Source organism: Benincasa hispida, chromosome 11, assembly GCF_009727055.1.
Source record: "Benincasa hispida cultivar B227 chromosome 11, ASM972705v1, whole genome shotgun sequence".
Classification (NCBI taxonomy): domain Eukaryota; kingdom Viridiplantae; phylum Streptophyta; class Magnoliopsida; order Cucurbitales; family Cucurbitaceae; genus Benincasa; species Benincasa hispida.
Window position 1 is genome coordinate 60,664,410 of NC_052359.1, and position 24,484 is coordinate 60,688,893.

A 24,484-nucleotide genomic window follows, 5' to 3' on the forward strand; every position below is an offset into this window, starting at 1 on the left:
GGATAAGGTTTCCCTTCTATATCCACATACTACAGACCATTTTGGTTATCACTTAAGGCATGATCCACCTGTATGTCTCCACATACATGCTTAAGTTACAAACGACAAATAGGGATCTTAGCTTATTGATTTGTGGTAAAGCAATTAAAACATCCAATGTTTCATAGACAAAGTGAAGAAAATATCATATATTATTACATTACAAGCGTTTGTTCAATACTGTGTTTATAAACTACAAGACCCAACGAGAATTGAGAGCATCATCCTCAATAGGTAAGGCGTTGGATTCCTTAATATGTGAACTTGCTAACAGTTTTTCTTAGTGTAAGCAGGAGTTTATTGAGTTTCACCTGGAGACTTAAACCCTTGTGCTAGTTGAGGTTTCTTTGAACCCTCATCTTGCATATTCAGTGCTGACCTTGGAGAATTATTTAGAGCTTTGCATCGTCTGTGGCACCGAGGGCGACCTTATTGAGGAATTCCCTTGGACCGATGATGATGACGATGTTTATCCCATGCCATGTTTAGAATAGGTTAGTGAGGTTAAGTATGAATCCGAGCTTTACTTCAAGGAGTCTCAGATTAAAGAGTTAGAGGCTTTCAAGCCTCGATCTGTTCTTTCTTTTATTTTTGAATATTGCTCATCTTTACCTTGTGAGTAAGTTAAGCCAAAGTCTTTATTTTCTGAAGAGTCGGTTCTTGAGTCTTTTGATTCTTTATTTTTCCCTCATTTGAAAAAATTTAAAAATCTCAAATTCGACCTGTCTGGTTCTTTTCAAAAGATGGGAACACTTATGGCCTTACCAGGCCATATCGACCCATCCAAGAAAGGAACAGAGAAAAACGAGATTTTCTTTGTATTTTGATAGGGGGCGTGATGTTAAAAATTTGCATTTCCTAGAGGTAACCAGGATAAATTTTTCTTTTAATTTTAATTTTCTAGTTTTTTTTCTTTCCTTTTTAGGATAGTTTTTAAAATTAGTTTTTAAATTTTAGGTTAGTCTTTCATTTTTAGTTTAAGTAGGGTAATTAAAATAGAAATAAAATATAAAAATTTGTTGTGAAGCAAAACTACGTTAAAGCGCAGTTTTGCAGTGTCGAAGGGTCATCTTTTCATCTTCCACTTTTGATTTCAACCCATTTTCTCTCAAATCTTTCCCCTTTCCTACACGATTTCTTTGCTACTTTTCTGTGGATTTGACCGTTTCTTCAAGTTTTCTCCACTTTTCATCCTTAAATTCGTGGGTTTCATACCCAAATCGAATTCTAGGGCTTTTTTGTGTAATCTTGGGATTTCTTCACTTGAGGTAAATTTTGAGCTTTTCATTATATATTTTTCTATAGATTTACTGAATATGTTGAAATCTCCTAGATTGTGTGGATCTATGCTTAATTTGAATTGTGTTAAAAATTTGGTTGATGATATTTTTATTGAAATTGAAATACATGTTAGGATTTTTTTGTGTGCAAGTGAAATTAATCTTAATTGTTAATATTTTGTGTGGGATAGGTAGATTTTTTAGGATTTGTTGGATTTTGCCTTGTGAAACCCGATTTTGTGAGTTTTTCCAATTAGAGAAACTTTCATGGGTCCTAGGCGAGAATGAAGGAGAAATGACGCTAGTTCTAGTTGGGGTGGACGTGACCTAAATCGGTTTTCGAGCACCCTAGGTTAAGTTCTCAAAGGGGCTTATATAGATATCATTATATCGTTTCCTCTAGGAACCTAGTCCCTAAGAGAGCCTTAACCTTAGAGTTCGGTTTCTATCCCCACATCTCTGCTGAGATACAGTGGAGAGATTGGGAAGCCTTGGCTAACCGTCCCGGAAAGGCAGTTGTTCCCATATTTAGAGAGTTTTATGCTAATATTGACGATAATAAGGATTTCTCGTTAGTTAGAGACATTAGAGTTCCCTTTTCCTTTGTTCGCATCAATGAAGTCTACGGGTTGATAGACTTCAAAGATGAGTACAGTAGATCCTTCTCCCAGCAGTTTCTAGAGCAAGGGTTATTGAGACTTTGTGTGGTCCTGAAGTAGAGTGGGCTAGGCCGAAAGGTGTCACAATCAGGTTTAGGGGGACAAATAATGTTAATTGATTTAAGTTTGAAAATTAAGTTTCATATGGTTCTTAATTTAATGTTGGTTTGACAGGGATACAAGTGCAAAGATTCTATCTTGGTTCTTCTGCTTGCAGTTGTAGTCTTTGTGAAAATATTTTTTTTAACAAAAACTTATAAATGTTTGTTGAATGTGAGATTGGATGACATTATTTTTACTAAAAAATTATATCTTGTTGATCTTGTGTGATTGAAAGCTAGATTTTTCATGATTTTATCCACTTATGGTAGCATTGTTGAAGTTTTTAAAGGAAAAAAGAATCAAATTTTCATATATTTTAGCGAAAATAATTTAAAGCTTCTCAAATGGGTTCTTAAATTTTTTTGTGTTATGTGGTGATGGTTGGATGTTTAGACTGTTGGGGTGTATGCCTTAAAGTCTCGTAGTTTTATGTTAGTTGAATCAATGGTTGATTGATTTTATATTACTTGTGCAATAATCCATTAACCTAAGATCCAAGGTTATATGATGTAACTTAAACATATATGTGGAGACATACAGATAGATCATGTTTAAGTGATAACTTAAATGGTCTGTAGTATATCGATAAAGTTGGGTGCCTTATCGTGGTAACACTACTAATACGACCCGCTTTGTAGTTGTCACAATTGTTGTAAAGTGCTACAAATGATCTGATCCTAACCATTCTTGTAGAGACATATGATCGAGGGTATCTTATACAAAAGAGTTTGTATAAAGACCGAACCACAAAATGTTAAGTCTCTCTTTATAACGTTGTTGCTAGAAGAAACTTACATTTCACCAGGATGACCATAGGTAACTTGACCTTAATCCTGAGTGAGTTGTGAACTCCTGCCTATGAGGGCAATCCTTTGATTTGTATGAGTGAGAGTGACCAGATTCGCCGACTCAATAAGCCTATCATTTTGGGGATTCGTCTGATTGGGGAGTTGGGAACACAATTACACGAGAAGGAATTCACTCTTTCCCTATAGGTAGGGTAAGAAGATAAATTGCTCCCTTAAGGGCTGACTTTGAGGCTTGAACAATGAGACGTCTCACCTTCTCCTGGCTCAAGAGGGGTTCGGTCATAGTTGGACTATGACTAATTATTCATCAGAGGGATCAGTAATACTTAAGAAGTTAGATGTAATTATAGGGGTAAAACGGTAATTAGACCCAATTGTACTTACAAGCAATTTGTAAAGGGTCAACCCACTATTGATTGGTTATATCCAATGAACACATAAATATATCTATAATGCAAAGAGTTTAGCTATCGATCTCTAGTGGAGTGACCGAAAATTAGTGAATTTTGATTAATTTGATTGAAAAAGTTTAATCAATTAATCTCGTATCATTGGAGTTTCGATCTATAGGTTCATAAGGTTCCCTCGTTAACTCAATGACGACTGATGAGAATCAAATTAACTTTAGCGTGATTTGAATTGTTCAAATAAATTAAAGGAAGTTAATTGTATAGGATACAGTTAAATAGTGTACATTGATATATATATGATATGATGTATGTTAATATATTTTTACAAGAGAAATAAATGTTTGAATATGATTCGAATATTAATTATATGAATATGATTCATATAAAAACTATATGTTAAAATTTAGTGTGAATATGATTCATATTAAATTTATATAGTTTAATGGGAGATATAAATGTTTGAATATGATTCAAATAAAAACTATATGTTAAAATTTAATGTGAATATCATTCATATTAAATTTATGAGAGATATATATTTGAATATGATTCAAATATTGATTATGTGAATATGATTCACATAGAAGCTATATGTTAAATTAATATGAATATGATTCATATTAAATTTATATAGTTTGACGAGAGGGATCGTTATTTGAATGTGATTCAAATATTAAATTATATGGATGTGATTTATATAAAAACTATAGGTTATATTTACATGTGATATAATATAAACTATAGGTTATATGTTATATGTGATATAACATATAGTTTAATATTTATATATATTAAGTTAGTTAATATTTATTTAAAAAAAATCAAATTTTGAATTTGAATTTATTAAAAATGAAGGGGATGGAGTTATGACTCCCGAACCCCGATTCTCTCCCAAAACGCAACTAACAAATTAGAAGAAAGAAAAAAAAACACACACACTCTCCTCTGGTTCTTCTTTTAGGTCATTTGAGTTTTTTTTATTATTTTTTTATTCTTTTTTTTTAACCTTTTTTTGACTTATACGAAAAACACCAAGTTCGACCTATCTAGTTCTCTTCAAAAGATGCAGAGCCTTATAGTCTTTTCGGGCCATATCGACTCATCCAAGAATGGACTAAAGAAATATGAAATTTTTTTGTGCCTTGACAAGGGACAGGTCACGTAGAGCAATCAACGTTAAAAATTTGTCCTTCCTAGATGGAGTTCGGTGATAAAAATTTATGCTTTCTTTATTTGTTTTCTAGATTAGCTTTCTTTTTGTTTTTGTTTTTTAGGGACGACCTAGAAGAGAAGAGCATCTTTTTTAGAGGCGAGCCTTACTATCACCACCATCCCGTGCGCGAAAATATTTTCAGGGAAAGTTTTTTGTTCCTTTGTTCCTTTTTCTTTTTTAGCTATATTTGAGATACATTGGGGACAATGTATTATACTAAGATGGGGGGTGGGTTACTCGTTGGGTAGTTCTTATCTTAGCTTGGGGTCCTTAAGTGTTGCACTCAGACTATGATTTTTGTGCTTTAATTGTCTTGTTTGCTTTGTTGCTCTATTGTTATTATGATGGTTTATGAAGCACTCTTCGTGTGATAGAATTTGCATGAAAGAATGTTAGGAAAGCATGATCACGATTTTTAGCCCAATTTAAAACTTTTTTCTTTTCTCTCATGCATCTTTAAATCATTGTTTTGCGAAATTAAAGTCTTGCATGCTTAGAATTGGGTTATCTAGTTTGTATTTCTGTTGTCACCCCGAAAGGTCCACCTTTGACTTAGTAGTAACCTTACTTGTTGTAGAACAAAATTAGACAAAGTGGATAAAATAAGGCCTACTGCGAATTAAAAAAAGAGAAAAACAAAAACAAAAACAAAAAAATGAGGCATATGTCGGTGTGCCTGCAAAAAATAAAAAATAAAAAATAATTAGTGTGTGTGTGCATGGATAGAGGTGAAAAGAGCTACCTTCTTCGGGTTTAGTTAGGGCCCCGCGAGAAAAGAGTGGATACATTCCCGATAGTGGGGTGTGAAGGCTAGTCTTCTAGGTAAAATAAATGCCCTTTATGTTTTTTGTGTGTGTTTAGGCACCCTTGTCTTAATGTTGCCCCTTTTTTTTGCAAGTATGGTATGTCCGAGGTCGATAATCAAACCACAGTAGGGGAAAAACGGGATGAGGACCTTATAAAACTTTTTCGGGCTATGCAAGCTTAACTAGCAAGACTTTAGGCTCACTCATGCATGAATAGATTAATAATCATTCTTGATATTGTGCTTCGTTGATCGATTGTAATCGAAATTCGTTCTTGATTACAAACTTTATTCTAATTGACTGTTGAGACCGTAGTAGCAACTTTTCAACTATAGCTAACATATCTTTGATCGTTTTAAATTATATTTGATTGTGTGTTCCCGAGCAAGGATTAAGATGGGGGTGTTTGATAGCTCTAAAAAAGAGTTATATTTCTCTGCTTAATTTGAGTTTTTGTTGAATTTTATGTATTTTGTAGGTTTTGAGCAACCATGAGGTAGAATTGGCGATTTAGTGAAGAACGAGGTCAATTTGAAGCAATTTGGAGGTGATTTGAGCATCCGACTTCAAAGGAGAAGAAATTACGAAAATGTCCCTGCTTCAACATTGCAATGCTCATCCTATACCTAAGTCCAATGCTCACCTGATGCTAAAAGACATAATGCTGGTGTGTAGGGCAGCGTTGTAACGCTACCTCTAGTGTTGCGATGCTGCGAAGTTTACACAATGCCCTTGTTGCAATGATTTCTTGATGCTCGTGGCTTGATTTGTCGAGCATTGCAACGTTTTTCCTAGCATTGTAACGCTGCGTCGATTTCTGTAAATACCTCCCTTCATCTTTAGGTCAAATGATGCTGAATTTTTGGCCGAATTAATAGAGGCCATGGTTGATCTTCATTCTTTTTCTTTTCCCTTCAAACTTTAGTATCTTTAGGTTCGTTTTTCCTTTTATTTTGGGTTGTAATTAGTGGATCAGATGTTTATCTCGAATTTGTCTATGAATTAAGAGGTCATTTCTATCTAAGTCCTTTGAACAAGAGCCCTATGTTTAATTTCTTGATAATTCTGTAATTAAATGTGATGCTCTTCAATTCTATGTTTTGTTTGAATCTCAGTGTAATTAGATTTGCATTTATGTGTTGGACTGACGACTCTATCATAATTGCATGTCTCCGCTAGTTAATTTCGAGCTCGCACATTTCCTTGTATACATCTATACTTGAATTTACCTCAGTAGCAAAAAATTAGATGTGAATGCTTAGATTTATAGGCTGACCTCGAATCTTGGTAATTCATGTTTAATTTAGATTCGAAGAATAATTTAGTTAATTGAATATGGCTTTTCCTGACATTTAATCAACGCAATTAAATCACCATTCTTAACGAATATGATTTTTAAATTATATATGATCGCTAAGAACCCAGTAGAATTAAGAGCATATAGTTTAATTAGGGTATAGTCTTTCCGACTTTAATTAATAATTAGGACGTTTGATTGATTTTGATTTAATTGATTGTCGGCCTTTGTAGAGATTAGTTAAGTCAAATCGATTTAGTAGTCGTGCATGCATATAATAGAATGTTTGTTTAATTATTGATTTCCATGATAGAAATTGCATAGGAAACTCTCTTGCTCTATAAATTAGACAAACCTTTATCATAGATTACATTTACCATTTTATTTCAATTTTACGCATTTATCTCTTTCATACCAAACTCCACATTTACCGCTCTAGTTAGAAAATTGGCTTAATGAAACAAATCGTGCTTCCCTGCGTATCGACTCAGACTTACCACTGTTGCTACGTTTTAGTAGTTATAGGAGTAGTTTGATATTTACAAATTTTCTTTTGTTTCGGAGGCTCTTGGATTGAACAACACCGAGAGTTTTCCCGTTGAGCAGTATATCATGAATACACATGTGTATATTGAAAAAGTATATTTCGCATAAGTACAAGTATATTATCTATATTTCTGATGTGATTTATAAAATTTATAATATATTTAGCATAATTACATATGACACAGTTTATAAAAAATATACTTCAACTATATTATTTAGCTTAGTTTTGGTATTATTCTATTTTTTGTCTTCATCATATTCTCGACTATATTTAACATGAATATGTTTATTTAGTGAACACTATTTTCTTTTAGAAACGTGTATATCTTGAATATCCTTGAGTATATTGTGAAGTATATTTCGTATAGTTTCAAATATATTTTTAACATTCTTGATGTTATTTATAGTTTTAATGTTTATTTAGTGCAATATTGTCTTTTAGAAACATGTATATCATGAATATCTTTGAGTATATTGCGAAGTATATTTTGTATAATTTCAAGTATATTCTTTATACTTATGATATTCTTTATATTTTTAAATATATTTAGTATAGCTACAATGTATGTTCATATATTTGTGCCATAGAAGTTGAGACTCATAAATCCTAATGTGATTCATAAAACCGTAATGACATTCATAACAACAAAATAAGTGTGTCCTTAACATTTGTAAAAAACTAGCAACAACAAACAATATTCTATATCCGTTAAACAAAAAATAATATCCTATATTCGAAACAAAAAACTAGCAACAACGTAATCAAAATAATACGAAAGTTCATAATTTCTACAACCGCCAAATGAAGTACGATTGATGGTTTCATTGTGACGGTAACTACGGTTGTGACAGTAAGTTGAATGAAGATGCACAATCTTCTAGTTTCACTTTCTTTGCTTTTTCTTTTTCCTTAGCTGACCCGAACTTCATTGTGAAAGGCGACTTCATTGTCTTTGAAGGAATTATTTTTCTCCTCCCATTTGTTTTACTAGGTTGTTTTATGCCACTAGAGCAATACCTTGTACCTGTGTTCAAAATATATCGTAATAAATTAGGCTTAATCTCCTGAATATGTAGCAAATTTCTTAAATTTCAATTGTTTGAAATATACATGCTTTGTTTTCGATGTCTTCTTTTCATTGTCTTGACATGTGCTATCAACCTTCTTTTTTCTTAAACCTCCATAGGTTGTCGATAGTCTCAGTTCAAGATGAACCTTTGTCGGTTGTTGATTCTCCATTGGCCTATTGGTTTAACGTTGGTAGCCAAATGAAGAAGAACGAATAAGAATGTTCGATGAATGAAGAAAAACCTCCGTCTGTCGTATTAGTTCAAAATAAACCTCCGTTGGGATTCGATAGTCGAGGTTAAGAATAAACCTCCGAAGATTGTCGATATTCTGTTGGCCTTGTCGTTGATTGTTGGTCGCCGATTGAACGAAGAAGAAGGAAGAAGAGGTCCTTGTTTGTTGTCAATTGAATAAACCATTGTCTGTAGCTGATTGAACGAAAAAGAAGAAAAGATGTGGGGAGAAGTTTGATTGGAAATAGGAAATTATGTCATTAATGGGATGTAAAGCAACTGGACCATTTCTCCTTCTTTTAATATATGTTTGTGTGAGAGGATGGAAGAGCTTATTTGTAAATGACCTACTACATTTGTGTAAAATTTAGGGATGATAGTTTTTTTTTTTTTTTTTTTTTTTTTTTTTTTTTAAAAAGAATAGAATGTTGGAGACGTTAATATAATATGAGTCTTATTTTAAGGCCTTTTGTGTAGAAGCCCTAGAACTAAACTATCACTGGGCTTGGGTCCCGATTTATCAGTCCAAAATATTTTTTGAATCAAAGGCCGACGGCCCAAAATAATTACAAGTCATCTTGTGTGGCCCAATGAACAGGCCCACTATCCTCATGATGTACCTTCAACTTTCAGGTACTTGCATTCATCAGAAAATATAAGGACTAGAAAAATATAAATACTTGAGAGGATTCATATTTTTAAAATAATTTTTAAATCTAAATATAAGTCTATGACAAGAAAAAAAAACAAACCATCATATATCTTCCTCCTTTAGTTATAAGCTTATATGAAATATTTTTTTTAATGACTAAACGGTACAACACAACGTCAATTTACGTACCTATTTTACAAATCTACCAAAATGTTTCAACTCAAAAAAGGCTTATTTTATTGGCAATATAAATTATAATGGAAATTTTAAAACAAAATGAAAACGTACATCAAATACATTAAAGAGAGCATAACTCAACTAACATATAATATGTGCGATCCGCTATTCGAATCTTCTATTTTCTATAGTACTAAAAAAAATAAAACTTACCTCGAAAGATAAAAATTGAAAACTAAAATTCCATTGATTGGTGTTAAAAGTTGGGCTTATTTTTCTTTACAATTTCTATGTGGTTCTTATCTTTCAAAAAAAACATTTGATTTTTATCCAAATTTCAAAACAATGACAAGTTTTAAAACTATTTTTCCTAATTTAAAAGCTTGATTTTTGAAAACACTCTTAAAAAGCAAATAACAAAACAATCAAAGTAATAGATGAAAATAATATATATAAATTTAATTGTCAAAGTCCAAAAAAATAAAAATCAAATGGTTATAAAATAAGTTCAAACACAAATCAAATAAAACACCCATCCATCATTGCTTTCAATTTTGCCACGTTGTAAACATTTAACTTGATATTTTAAATAGACTTCCCTTAATCATCTCAACAAAAGATAAAAGATTATTTATATAATGTTAGAAGCAAAATTAAAATAACCACATGCTTGATACATTTTATATAATCATCTGTGATTTCGAACTATCGAGTTTAGAAATAATTTTTCTTCCATTTAATTATATTTAAACTGACCACCTTTAGTATGATTAAAACTTAGAAAAAAAAAAAGCAATATCCAAAATATAATTGGACAGATAAAACAACTATTACATTTTTAAAATTAAAGGTTTAATCTCACGTATATTATTAGCGAAACTAATAAAAGCCCTAATAAGAAAGATGTGTATTTTTCCTTTTTTTTTTTTTTTTTTTGATAATATGTTAAAATGAAAGTGACTCAATTAAAATATAGAATATAATATTAATCTCGAATTGAGCCAAAAGCTCTAAAACATTGGAGAGTTGGACACATTTTTCAGGTTTGAAGTTTTGAACATGGGAGTTGGGACCAGGAGAAATGTTTGTCAGAAACAATTACAAATACCCCTTTGAAGAAATGGGAAAAAAAAGGAAAAAAAAGCAATTTTTATGAATTTTTACTTTGTATTTTATTTTAGAAAAATGATAAATTAAACATAAAATGACATGAATTGAAGACACGACTTCCACGAGGTTGTAGTTGTCTGGTTCTACCAAATATTGGAGCTTTGAAGAACGTTTATCAGACACGAAACCTTTCTTAATCTCCAAAACACCCTTACTCTTCTGATCATATCAACATCCCAAATGCCTTAAATCTTTCGGATCCGATCGCTAATTTCGTTTTCCAAGAGGTTATTTTGGTATTTCCACCACCCCCATTTACCTATGTAATGCTTATGGTTATCCATGGAAGAGATTTCTGCTTCTGGATGATTTTTTTTCTTCCCTTTTCTTAATTTCTTTGTCGTCCAATTCATTCTTTAAAGAAATTTTATGACACCCACTTTCCGACCCACCTTCACAAACCTCAAAATTTCCAATTTTTTCGTTGCCAGCAGAGGAATGTCTCAGAAAAGATTGAAGAATGTATGTTGTTTTAGCTTTTTAGCGGTCGAAATTGGCGGCAAATTTATTTTTTCTTTCTTTGTTTCTTCTCATTATCGTATGATCGGGATTGGGTTTGTTTTGATTTTTTTTTTTTTCATTCAATAATGCATTTATGTTTAGTGATGATTCGCCTCAAGATTTTGTGTTCTATGTAAAATTAACTGAATGGGTTTGTTCATGTAGAAGAATTTTATTTTTGGATTTTAATTATATGGTTCATTCTGCTGTTTGTGATTAGATTGAAAGTGATGGATGGAAAGTTTGATTTTTTTGGTTCAACAGTTTCAATATGAAGAATTGGTGGCTTTTTAGGGCTTGAATTTGCTCTATCTCTGTTGCCTTTATAATCGTTATTTTTCTTTTATTGTTCTTGAATTTTAATGTAGTAAATTTTCTTGGTAGAGGTGGTAGACTGGTGATTATAACAAAAGATTGAAAAGCATTCAAGTTGTGAAATTCTTTTCACAAGTACTGGAGGATATAAATTATGCCAGGTTTGATTGGAAGGAAAGAAACTAAGGAAAGTGATTTTCTAATTGGCATTTATCACAAATTGGAGAGGGTATTGATCAGGCGTCCAAATGAACGTTGTTGGCAAAGTTGGGAGTCTCATTTCTCAAGGAGTTTATTCAGTTGCCACGCCATTTCATCCCTTCGGTGGGGCAGTCGATATAATCGTCGTTCAGCAGCAGGATGGGACTTTCCGCAGCACACCTTGGTATGTTCGGTTTGGTAAATTTCAGGGCGTTTTAAAGGGTGCTGAGAAGATCGTCCACATATCTGTCAATGGCATTGAATCCAATTTCCACATGTATCTTGATAACTCTGGTGAGGCCTATTTCATAAAGGAAGTAGAAACTGGTCAGGGAAATGAGGTTGATGGAGTTACAGATCATTTGGTTAAGGATGTGATATATGGAGACAGCAAGGATGAACATAATAAAAAATTGTTTGTAACAGGTAGACTGGAGCACAGTGTCTCTGATTCTACTGTTGTTCAGCTGCGAGATGAAAACAATTCTATGGCAGTTCCACGAATTGAGAGGGCAGAATCTGACGTTGAACATAGATTCTATGATTTTCAGGATGAGCAGTCTTCTGTGGAGGATTTGGTAGAGGTGTCAGAGAGTGATTCTAACAGATATGAGAATTTAGAGAATGAGAGTAGTGCCGAATCACAGGGTACGGATTCAGAGGTTATCCTAGTGAGTGTGGATGGTCACATACTGACTGCTCCAATCTTGGCAACTGAACAAAATACAGAAGATGTGCAGTTAAGTACACCTCAATTTCATTTGGGTCCTGGTGAGGGGACGGAATTTTGTGAAGACAATGAATTTACAGGTGAAGATGCCTGGGCAGCTGATTATATCAAGCAGCTGGATACATCTACAGAAAACGTCACATCCAATAAAGTTGGTGCTTTGAGTAATGAGTCTAATGGTAGTGTGTATGAGCTAGTGGTTTCAGAAAGGGATGTAAAACATATTTCTCAAACTGAAGAAACCTCAGGCACTCAAGTTCAGGAAGATGATCTTGTGCAGAGTGATTCGGAAGATGTCCGCATTATAATTGAGGAAGAGATTTTTAAGAGCTGTCTAGAGCTATCGGAATTAGCCAAACGGGCTGGAAACACTGATTCTGAAAACGCTGTCTCTCCAGTGGAGGCTGGAAATTTAGAAGAAAAATTCAACATGATTGTTCCTTCAGTATCTGAAACCAATGGAAATGTTATCGATTCCAGAGATAAAAATGGGACGCATTCTGATAGTGATTCTGATAGCGCTCTTGTCAATATGACTCCAGAGCTACTTGTTAAAGCTGGTGGAACTGAGGAAAATGAGTTTGGTGAAGAGCAAGCCACTTCAGATGACAAATGTGTTGTTTCTGTTCATAATAATGATCCTTTGAATATCAAACAGTTTGACACAGTTGAGGGAATTGAAAGAATGGACAGCGGTTCACAAGGGCCTGTTGCTGATGACGAATCCAATGTAAGACAGTTAGAGGAATCTCCAGTGGATGTTTTATGTGGAAGAATACAACATCATTCAACAGGTATCTTCTCATTTAGAAGTAATTACTAATTCTCAGTACCTTAACACAGACTATATATTCTCTAATTACTTCAACCCTATGCAGGTTTTGAGATCTCGCTTTGCGGTAATGAACTTCATCCTGGTATGGGCTTGCATGCTGCAGCCGAAGCCTTTGACGCACATCGTGTGTCAGCAGAGGAATTTGAAAAGTCTGCTTCATCAATTATTAAAAATGAAAATCTAATTATTAGATTTGGAGAAAGGTACATGTCATGGGAAAAAGCTGCTCCTATAGTACTGGGGATGGCTGCATTTGGAATTGATTTAGAAGTGGATCCCAAAGATGCAATTTCTGTGGAACAGGATGATTCATTGAGGGCTGAGGAGGATGAATCTACTCCCACTCCCGCCGGCCGAAGATGGAGGCTGTGGCCTATTCCATTTAGAAGGGTTAAAACGCTTGATCACAGTAACAGCAACTCATCAAATGAGGAAATTTTTGTTGATTCCGAATCCACATTACAGAACTTACAAGCAGAACAAAGTCCAAGGTTGCAGAATTTACAAGCAGAACAAAGTCCAAGGTTGCAGAATGGCAGCAAGGAGCCTTTTAAGAGACAGCTTGTGAGGACAAATGTTCCAACAACTGAGCAGATAGCATCATTGAATCTGAAAGAAGGGCAAAATATGATAGCTTTCACCTTTTCAACTAGGGTTCTTGGGACACAAAAGGTTTCAGTCTAGAATCAGTATTGTATATGTACATAATAACCACTTTATCATATTTTTTATATGTTAATGCTAAAATTCTTTTTATCAGGTTGATGCTCACATTTATCTGTGGAAATGGAATGCTAGAATTGTGATTTCTGATGTTGATGGGACTATTACCAAGTGAGGGTTCTTTCATCTTAAATATATGTTAGGCCAATTCACCTTAAATCCTTGAAGTTTTTGTCTCCTTTTTCCGTTCTTTCTTTTGGTGTAACACAACGACGGAAAGAAAATAAAAGGATTGTAAAAGGATTGCTAGTTTTAGTCATGTGTTCTATGGAAAGAGAACATATGACCCCACAAGGATTTATAACAGTGGGGTCTTTTCTGCTTTGGTGTGAAATTGTTAGCTTCAATGATATATGTAGTGATCCTTTGGTAATATAATTCACCTTGAATCATATTTTTCAGGTCTGATGTGTTAGGTCAATTCATGCCTTTAGTTGGGAAGGATTGGACGCAATCTGGCGTGGCTAGACTTTTTACCGCAATTAAGGTACATCTCCTGCATTTGTTCTTACATAATGGTGTTGCCTAGATGACTCCATTTCCATTTTTACACCTCATTTTTTAGCTATTTATCAGAGTATGATGTCCATGAAGGGGAAAATGTGAATGGAAAATGATGTTACAATGTTTGAATCAGGCTACATCTTTATTTAATGTGTATCATATTTGAAGTAAATTGAGGCTGAATGAACTATACAATTAGAATATACCATGTCAGTTGGTTTGGGATTAACTGGTTTAAATTAGAATATAATGATTAATACGATATCTGTGCACTTAATCGAGCAGTTAGAAGGAAAAATTATCAGGTACGTTCTCAAATTGAGATCAGTAACAGGGAAATTTTTTTTGAATTAAGTTCTATCTTCTCTCTCTCTCTCTCTCTCTTGGGGGGTGGGGTGGGTGGTGATGATGATGAACTAGGATTTGGTTTAGGTGTGAAATTGTTGGTGAAGGTTTCCCATTATTTGAATACAATAATGTGGTTTACTCTGCTGAAGCCATTATCTGATGCGGTGTATTGGGCTTTGCTCAGGAGAATGGTTATCAGCTGCTGTTTCTCAGTGCACGGGCCATTGTTCAGGCATATCTTACCCGAAGTTTCTTACTCAACCTAAAACAGGTTCCATTGATATAAATTGCTGGTGACTGCTTCCTTTTGACTGAAACATTGACCTAGGCCAGACCAGTTACCTGAAAGTTTTGATTTGTATTATCATGATCTCTCTTTCTCCTTGATTATTTGCACTGATATTTTTTCCCCTTTAATCTCATATAGACTTATAGGAAACTATGAATTTGATAAATAGTTCTTCTACGCTGCAGGATGGAAAAGCTTTACCAAATGGACCAATCGTTATCTCACCAGATGGACTATTTCCTTCTTTATTTCGAGAAGGTAAGATCTCTTACATGTAAAATTTCACGAAACAGTTGTTTTAATGGAGGTTAAAACTTGAAATTCCCAATGTATTGAGACAAGACTTCTTGTCTTTAAGCAGCCTCCAGTACATGTATCCCAATATGGCTAGGTGAATAGTTAATCCTTCTGTAGGGGCATTATGTGTAATGGTATAATCAGAAAATCAGCAGCTTCGTCTGTTCTTAGTTGTGCCACATGAAAGACATTAATTTATGCTGGTGCTCTCTGGTAACCACAATTTATATTCCACGACCACAGCCTACTAAATAATTTCAGAAGGCCTGAACTTTGTAGCTAACAGTTCGTAAAGAACCTTAGCCAAGGTTGCCTGTCAATATAGTCGAAGTTAAAGAAATATTGAGCCCCCAACTGCATACTGAATATCCATTCTCTTTGCATCAGTAACTGCCTTCGTTCGTTGTTGAGCATGCAGTAAGAGGCTTTTGAGATAACTTTGCTCTTCTCTGTAGATGAAAATGCTTGGATAAAATAAGCTATTTGTTCCATTCCTGCACGAGTACCGTGCCTGCACCCAATCCCAAAGTATCCATTTCTTTAATTAAGGACTTTAGAGAAATCAGGCAGTGCTAAATCAAGAACGCGAACCATGGATTCTTTTAATTCTTGGAAGGCACTCATATCATAGAATCTATCTTTTTTTCCAGCAGCCTTATAGGAATATGATATTATCCGTCTCAACGTAGCTGTGGTTTTAGCATTATCAGAAGCTACCCCCGAAGCAGACACCATTTGACCCAGATGCTTAACTTTTTTTTAAAGAAAATAGGCACTTCTCTTGATTAAATTCTACATGATGTTCATCTATGAAAACCTGCAAGATTGCCCCAAATGCTACGCCCCCATGTGTGTGAAAAGCTTCTTATGCTTATCCTCTTCTTTAATCCATATATGATGATAATGGGCTATGAGATAAGTTTTTAGCATATTGTTAGATGATATAATATTAAATTTATCTTCACCCATTAGTTTAACCTTTTCCATCAATCTGTAATTTAAGATGGTATCATAGCAAGTGGTCTAGGAGGTTTTGAGTTTAGATCCCCACAATTTTATTCTCCCCGATTAATATTAATTTTCACTTGTTGGACATTCTTCATATTTCAAGCCCACAAGTAAGGGGAGCATTTGATGATATAATATTTATTGAAATAAAGAAAAGAAGAAGAAAGCACAGTTTACGTGGAAAACCCTAGACCAGGGAGAAAAAACCATGATAGAAAAATTATTATTAATTTCCACACCCTACAAGCATCACAAACCCAACATATAAATAGACTAAGGCAAACCCTAAATAGAGAAATATACAAAGACTAAAATGCCCTTAGGGCAAATACAATAATTTTCAACACTCCCCCTTAAGTTGGGGCATAGATGTCAATAAGATCCAACTTGCTAACACAAGTATTAAAGCTTTGCCTTAGTAATCCTTTGGTGAGAATGTCCGCAACTTGTTGACTTGAAGGAATGTAGGAAATACAGATACTGCCATTGTCCAGTTTTTCAAATACTGCCACTGTTAAGTTTTTCTTTAATGAAGTGTATCGATCTCCACATGTTTAGTTCTATTATGTTGCACAGGGTTGTTGGCTATACTTGTAGCTGCCTTGTTATCACAATAGAGTTTCATAGGAGCGTCATTGTCTTGGTGTAGATCCGACAAGACTTTCTTCAACCATATCTCTTCACATATTCCCAGACTCATAGCCCTGTATTCTGCTTCTGCACTGCTTCTAGTAACCACACCTTGTTTCTTACTCCGCTAAGTAACAAGATTTCCCCATACAAAAGTACAAGAATACTCTGAAGTTGATTTTCTGTCTATAATAGATCCTGCCCAATCAGAGTCAATGTAAGCCTCAATGCATCTCGTGTCATATTTCCTGAACATTAGGCCTTTTCCTGGAGTAGATTTCAAATACCTCAGAATCCGAGTAACAACCTCCATATGTTTCTCGTAAGGTGCCTGCATAAACAGACTAACCATGCTAACAGCATAGGATATATCCGGTCTAGTATCATATAAGTAAATCAATTTCCCTACTAGACGTTGGTACCTCTTTTTATTAATAGGAGCTTCGTTGACAGAATCTCCTAGCTTAGTGTTGACTTCAACAGGGGTATCAATGAGTTTACATCCAGTCATCCCTGTTTCCATCAACAAATTAAGGGCATATTTTCGTTGAGAAACAAATATTCCTTCTTTCGATCTTGCCACCTCCATTCCAAGAAAATATCTTAAACTCCCGAGATCTTTAATCTTAAATTCATCAGTCATTTTCTGTTTCAGTTTGGTAATCTCAGCGGCATCATCACCTGACAGAATGATATCATCAACATACGCGATTAGAACAACTATCTTTCCCGATACTGACTTCTTTGTAAACAAAGTATGATCAGAGTGCCCCTGAATGAAACCTTGGGACTTAACAAAGGTGGTGAACCTGTCAAACCAAGCTCTCGGAGACTGTTTCAAACCATATAAGGATTTCTTAAATTTACAAACTTAGTGATCAAATTGAGCTTCAAATCCAGGAGGACTCATATAGACCTCTTCTTCTAATTCACTATTCAAGAACGCATTCTTCAGATCAAGTTGATGGAAGGGCTAGTCTTTGTTAACGGCTATTGAGAGAAGGACTTTAATCGTGTTTAGTTTTGCCACCGGAGAGAAAGTTTCTTAATAATTGACCCCATACGTCTGAGTAAACCCTTTAGCAACCAATATGACCTTGTATCTATCAAGAGTTCCATCAGACTTATACTTAACAGTGAACACCCATTTTCACCCAACTGTTTTATGCTCTTCAAGGAGGGCTACAAGGTCCCACGTTTTATTCGTCTCAAAAGCTTTCATCTCTTCCATAATTGCAGCCTTCCATTCGGGAATTTTCATGGCCATATATACATTGGTCGGTATTGTTACAGTATCCAGGTTGGTAGTGAATGCTCTAAACCCAGAAGATAAGTTACTGTAAGAAAGGAAACCATGTATGAAATACTTGGTACACGACCTAGTTCCTTTTCATAGGGTAATGGGTATATCAAAAAGTGGCATCATAATCTCCTGTTTTACTAGACCTCTCATTAGTAAGAGAACGGTGGTCACACTTGCTTACTTGCAGCAAGCCCTCATCCTCTTGAATTTCTCCTGATGACTCATTACTACCTGTAGTTTTGTCATTGTCTGGAACAATCTCATCAGTTTCATCACTTTCAATCTCATCACTCTCAACACACTCATCAGTACTATTAGGAACAGAAGTACCTTGAACCTGAGCCGGTGTCGGTTCCGATTCATGGACAGTATCTGGTGGAGTAACAGGAGGCACTATTTCCTTTCTAAGATTCTTCCTGTAGTATGTTATCTAGGGAATTTGTTTAGTAGGAAGGACAGTGTTATTTATATTAAGGACCGGCTCAGGAAGGAAGTCCATAAGAACAGAATATGTGGACGAGTCAGTCTCTTCACAAGTATTCTCCCTCTGAAGAGGACTAATGGGAAAAAAGGGTTTGTCCTCAAGGAATGTTACGTCCATAGAGACAAAGTACTTCCTTGAGGATGGATGGAAACACTTATAACCCTGCTGGTGAAGAGGATACTCGACAAAGACACACTTTTGAGTGTGAGGAGCAAATTTAGTTTGGTGAGGACCATGACTATGGACAAAAGTAGTGCATCCAAACACCTAAAGAGGAACGTCAGGAATAAGACGCGTGGATAGGTAAGACTCTTGGAAACATTCAAGAGGTGTTTGGAATCCGAGAACACGAAGATGGGCTGCGATTAGAACATCTCCCCATAAATATGAGGGAAGAGATGCAGAGAACATGAGAGACCGGGCAACTTCAATGAGGTGACGATTTTTTTGTTCAGCCACCCCATTTTGTTGAGGAGTATAAGCACATGAATTTTGATGGACAATACCTTTCAAAGTCAGGAACTTGCGAAGGGTGTTATTTACGAACTCCTGGCCATTGTCACTTTAAAGAATGACAATCTTGGTTTTAAACTGTGTTCCTACTGTAGTATAAAATTGTTGGAAAACATACGTCACCTCTGACTTGTCAGTGAGTAGAAACACCCATGTAAGACGGGTGTGATCATCAATAAAAGTTACAACTAATGCTTGTCAGACAAAGTAATGATGTTGGAAGGACCCCAAACATCACTATGGACCAAATGGAATGACTGGGAAGGTTTGTAAGGCTGAGAAGGGAAGGTAACCTGATGCTGTTTTGCACGTATACATACATCACACGACAAAGAAGAAATATCCACACCATGAAATGGATGGGGAAATAAATACTTCATATATTGAAAGTTTGGGTGACCAAGACGAAAATGCCATAACAAATAATCTTTTTAAGAAGTTGAAAATGAAGATAACAGACTAGTCCTAGAAAAATTCCTAGAGGCAGCATCATCAGAAAGGAAATAGAGACCCCTATCATGCCGGACAGTGCCAAACGTCGTCTCCAAGCTCAAGTCCTGAAACAAAACAGTATCTGGTGAGAGAACAACCCGACAGTTTAAATCCCTAGTTATTTTACTGATAGATAGCTAGTTGTAAGTTATTTTTAGAACATGCAATACATTCTATAAAGTCAAACCCTAGAAGTAGGGGTGATCATTGGTCAGGCGACGTCGTTTTTATACTCAACCCAGCACTGGCAACCGATGTTTCGGTGTTCATTGGTTGGCGTTCAGCAATTTGGACGAAGATTCTGATGCCGATCGGCCGACTGATCGGCCAGCTGGTCGATTTTTTCGGTTTGCATCTCCGGCAAGCTAGTTATAAAAAGAAAAACAGAGAAGTGATCGAAAGCTAAAAATAGCAGAAAAAGGTAAAAAGAAAAAATAGAAAACAAGAGGGTAGGAAAACTAGAAGTGATTGAAGAAAAAAAAAAAGAAAAAAAGAAGAAAAGTGAGAGAAAAGAGATGAAGGACGAGCACCAAGAAGAGAAAAAGAGAGAATATTTATTAGAGAAAGGGGAGAGAAACCAAAAAAAAGATAAATACAATTAAAAAAGGAAAAAAAAAATTATGTAATGATTACCCATGTATAGGTAATCATTACCCATATAGTGAAAGTATCGTGGTTTTGAAAAACCAACCATGGTTTCACATTTTCACATGCAAACATGTATGGGCCGTCACTGTGCACGTTGGGCAGTGCACATTTGAAGGGTTTTCTTTAAAGAATAATTATTATATACATAAATAAGGGTATTCAAGCGATTCGGGCGGTTCAAGCCTCTTTGGGCTTGCTGTTCGGCCGACTGGTCGGTTTTGCTAAGTGCAGAACCGACCTCCGCCCGAAATATACATTAAACTGGCCGGTTGTTGTTGGTTCGGCCGATTTTGGTCGGCCGGCTCGATTTTTCGGTATTTTCTGCTCACCCTTACCGTATTTCCTGCTCACCCTTACCTGGAAGGGAGAAAGATGACTCTTCCCTGCAACAGGAGCAAATGACCCATATGCAATCCGAATCCTCTCATCACCAACACTCAGAAAATATGAGAGAAATCGATCAGATGAGCCAGTTAAGTGATCTGTTACTCCAGAATCCCTTTTCCCTAAATAAAAAGACTAAAGGATTGAGGGATACTTGATTGGACAATCGTATCGACCTCAACCGTACCTGGGTCATTCTGGTCCTGAGACTGTGAGCACCATTAGTAGATTCACTCACGAGTGCTCAGCCAGACTTTGACTTGTCATTTGTAGGGCGACGTTTGCCATTCGGGGGTCGACCATGTAGCTTCTAGCACTGATCCTAGTGTGCCACGGTTTCTTGCAATGTTCACATATTGGAGGAGATTTACCATTCTGCTTGTCACCATTAGGTCCGGATGACTTCACATCGAACACAGCGGAGTCAACAGTAGTAACCACAGAGCTATTCATAGCACTTGACCTATCTTCCTCTAATCAGATCTCAGAACACACCTCCATGAGAAACGGTATTGGTCTTTGTCCCAGTATTCAAATATGAATAGTATCAAATTTGGAGTTCAACTCAGCAAGGAAGTCATAAACATGGTCAACTTCCTCCATCTTCGAATACTGAACCCGGCCACATGAGCAATCCCAAACAATCTCACGACACAGGTCTATCTCCTGCCACAGTATAGTTTATTGAAATAAGAAGTCATGTCCATGGTCCCTTGGTTCCACTCGTGAACTTGTTTTCGCAAGGTATACAGATGTGATGCTTTCTACCTTTTAGAATACAGTTTTCCGAGCAATTGCAGAGTACAACAAGGGTTTTCCTATTTGAGGTTCCATGCTATTAACTAGCATAGAGCGGAGCAAGGAGTCTTCTCCCTTCCAGATGTGTTCTTGAGGATCTCCAGATTTTTGTCTCGGTATCTTGATAGTTAGATACCCAAACTTATGTCGCCCCATAAGGGCCATTTTGATGGACTGGGACCAAGAGAAATAATTCTGGTCATTCAGCTTCTCTCCCGTAATTATCCCTTGTAGAATTTCCCATAGATCTAGATAAAATATTTGTAGTAGGTAAATTAGGGAAAGCTGTTACCGGATTTTTCGAATATAGTGGAAGACTGGAAGAAAAGTCTTAGTTAATCGGATTTGTTTGAAGATTTGTTGTGGTCCCAAGAACAGCCCCAAGAGCAATCTGTTGCTGAAGATTAGCTAATTGTTGTTGGACCCTAACAGGAGATAAACCATCAATCTCGAAGCACCATGACCAGTCGGTCCATGTTGAGGAGGAATAAAGGGGGCTGATGTAGGTGGTTCCTGCCCAGAGGAAAAAGAAGACAATGCTTCACCCGTATAGTCGACGGTTGAAGGTTGGAATAGCGACTAGAATGGCGTAGAGCCTGGATGGGTCGGCTGTGATTGAAGTTGCGACTGGGGCTTCGGATGGTGGAAGATTGTGACCTGTTCGGATCGTGGCTGGGGCTCCGATTGGGCTTGGAGTTGGCCGGTTCAGTCAGCGTCGGACGTGACTCGAAGACCCCATCGACGGACAAGGACGCGGCTGGATGGATTCTGAACGGCTGCTGGACCCCTTGTGGCGTGGCTGGATCCTGTTGACAACAGCCTGAATAGCAGCAGTATTAGTCGTTTCTGCTATAGTTCCATCACCAGCTAGGGTTGATGATTGATTTTCTTCTATAGCGGCTAGGGTTTTGTCACCATGCTCTGTACCGTATTGAAATAAAGAAAAGAAGTAGAAGAACTCACAGTTTATGTGGAAAACCCTAGACCAAGGAGAAAAAACCACGATAGAAGCATTATTATTAATTTCCACACCCTACAAACATCACAGACCAAACATATAAATAGACTAAGGCAAACCCTAAGTAGAGAAATATAAAAAGACTAAAATGCCCTTAACAATTTTCAACCATATTAAATTTATCTTCACTCATTAACTTAAACTTTTGGGTCAATCAGTGATTTAAGACGTACAATACTTGGTAGCTCTACCAACCACTCCTCAATGATGGGAATAGGGACATTTCTACATCATTTCACAGTTCAAAGCTCCAATAACACTGATAGAACTATAAACTTAAATCACTTCAATAGATGAAAATCATTATCGCCAAAGTGGAGTGAAATTCAAGAATCTCCCCCCTCAATTTTTTCCAACCACTTCCTTTACTCTTTCTGCATTTATCTCTTCTTTCTGTTCTGCTACCCTTCTTTCTATTTCTATGATAAGTCCATTTAACTAAGTTATCAGAATCTTGTTAAGTTTATTGTCAACATGGAGAGCCGTTGTAGATAAATATTCTGAGGCAAATTTGATTGCCTGCCTTTGGAACACGATCACATCACCCCCTCTTTTGGCATGAAATGGTTTATATGCCTTTTCACTTGAGCATGCTTTCATGTGCACAAATTTATATTCATTCATCATTAATTTTTGCTTTGCTTTATCTGTATGATATTATTGACTTTGGGTTTTGTTTATTTGTGGCAGTGATAAGAAGAGCACCACATGAATTTAAGATTGCATGTTTAGAGGTAAAGAAAAGTAAAATTGAACAGCTGATCTTCATTAATATCCTGATGATGAGGATGCTTTCCTTATTTTGCTTCTGATGAAATGCAGGATATTAAGAAGCTTTTCCCTCCTGACTACAATCCATTTTATGCTGGGTTTGGCAATAGAGACACAGATGAGCTCAGCTATCGAAAAGTTGGGATTCCGAAAGGAAAGATATTTATAATCAACCCCAAGGTATCCAAGTATCCATCTTTTATAAACCTTTTTTTCACCTTAATTCATCGAGTAGCAATTTGGCATTCACTTATAACCACAAACTCTGCGTCGGTTTTCAGGGAGAAGTGGCTATTAGTCATCGGATCGACGTGAAGTCTTACACGTCTTTGCACACACTTGTTAACGATATGTTTCCGCCAACCTCACTGGTCGAGCAGGTAATGAGTGTAAAATCCTTAAAGATATGTCCAAGCAACATGAGAAAACTTAAAGATGTCTGGAGACTGGTTTTGTTATGTTACCAGCTAACACTGCTGTTATCATTTTGTATCCTTGCAGGAAGACTATAACGCTTGGAATTTTTGGAAAATGCCGTTGCCTGACATTGAATTATAGTCATTGAATAGTGAAGACTGCTTTACATTGACAAAAAAGAAAAAAAAAGATCAAAGTGGGCTTTTCTTCCACACGAGATAGAAGTATTTGAAATTCTTCACATTTTCCCTGTTTTCTTCCACAAGTAATTTTGACAGACAGAGCCACTGGAGGAGTGTTTGAAGCCGTAGCTATTTGGGTGGATCAAGCAAGTTCCTGTGGAATAAAAGTAAAGATGTTAGTTGAATGTCTCTTAATCTTGTCTTCTTCTGCTTCCTTTTTGTTTTTCTACATTCAGATGCACTTAATTCATTAATATACAGAATAGTCAACTCAAACTTTTGTTCCTGCTGGTGATGCTTTGAGGTTCTTTGGTTACCTTTCACTGTAGGAAAATGAAGAAATGAAATGTTGTCATATACTAAAAAGTAAAAACTTGGTAAAAAACTGAGGGTGTGTTTGGGGTGAGGACTGTCCTAAGACTATAATAATCACTTCTTGTTACAGTAAATACTATTTTATATTTCCTAATTAGTTACAGTCAACACTATTCCAAAAACTCCCATTTACTACTATATTTACTATTTGCTATCGTTTTTACTATTTTACATTCATCATTTTTTTTATTCATTGTTGTAGTGTTTACTATTTCCTTTTCAAACTAAAATAATTTACACTTCAAACACATACTAT

The 24,484-nt window shown here is 35.7% G+C and overlaps 1 protein-coding gene across 4 annotated transcripts; it reads left to right on the top strand.

Annotated features, from left to right (window-relative positions):
* Positions 1–10,513: 10,513 nt before the first annotated feature.
* On the top strand, positions 10,514–24,139 carry LOC120090193 (phosphatidate phosphatase PAH1-like). 4 transcript variants are annotated; one of them, XM_039047730.1, is made up of 11 exons: positions 10,514–10,698; positions 11,348–13,003; positions 13,088–13,716; positions 13,805–13,878; positions 14,170–14,254; positions 14,804–14,890; positions 15,094–15,166; positions 23,174–23,217; positions 23,306–23,434; positions 23,536–23,634; positions 23,756–24,139. In XM_039047730.1, the coding sequence occupies exons 2-11, from the start codon at positions 11,527–11,529 to the stop codon at positions 23,810–23,812; spliced, it is 2,754 nt and encodes a 917-aa protein (XP_038903658.1). In that variant the 5' UTR covers positions 10,514–10,698; positions 11,348–11,526; the 3' UTR covers positions 23,813–24,139. The 4 variants fall into 4 exon arrangements, with proteins under 4 accessions (XP_038903658.1, XP_038903659.1, XP_038903657.1 ...); XM_039047731.1 differs by lacking the exon at positions 10,514–10,698 and adding an exon at positions 10,705–10,924 and having other exon boundaries at positions 11,332–13,003; XM_039047729.1 differs by lacking the exon at positions 10,514–10,698 and adding an exon at positions 10,705–10,924.
* The last annotated feature ends 345 nt before the right edge of the window (positions 24,140–24,484 follow it).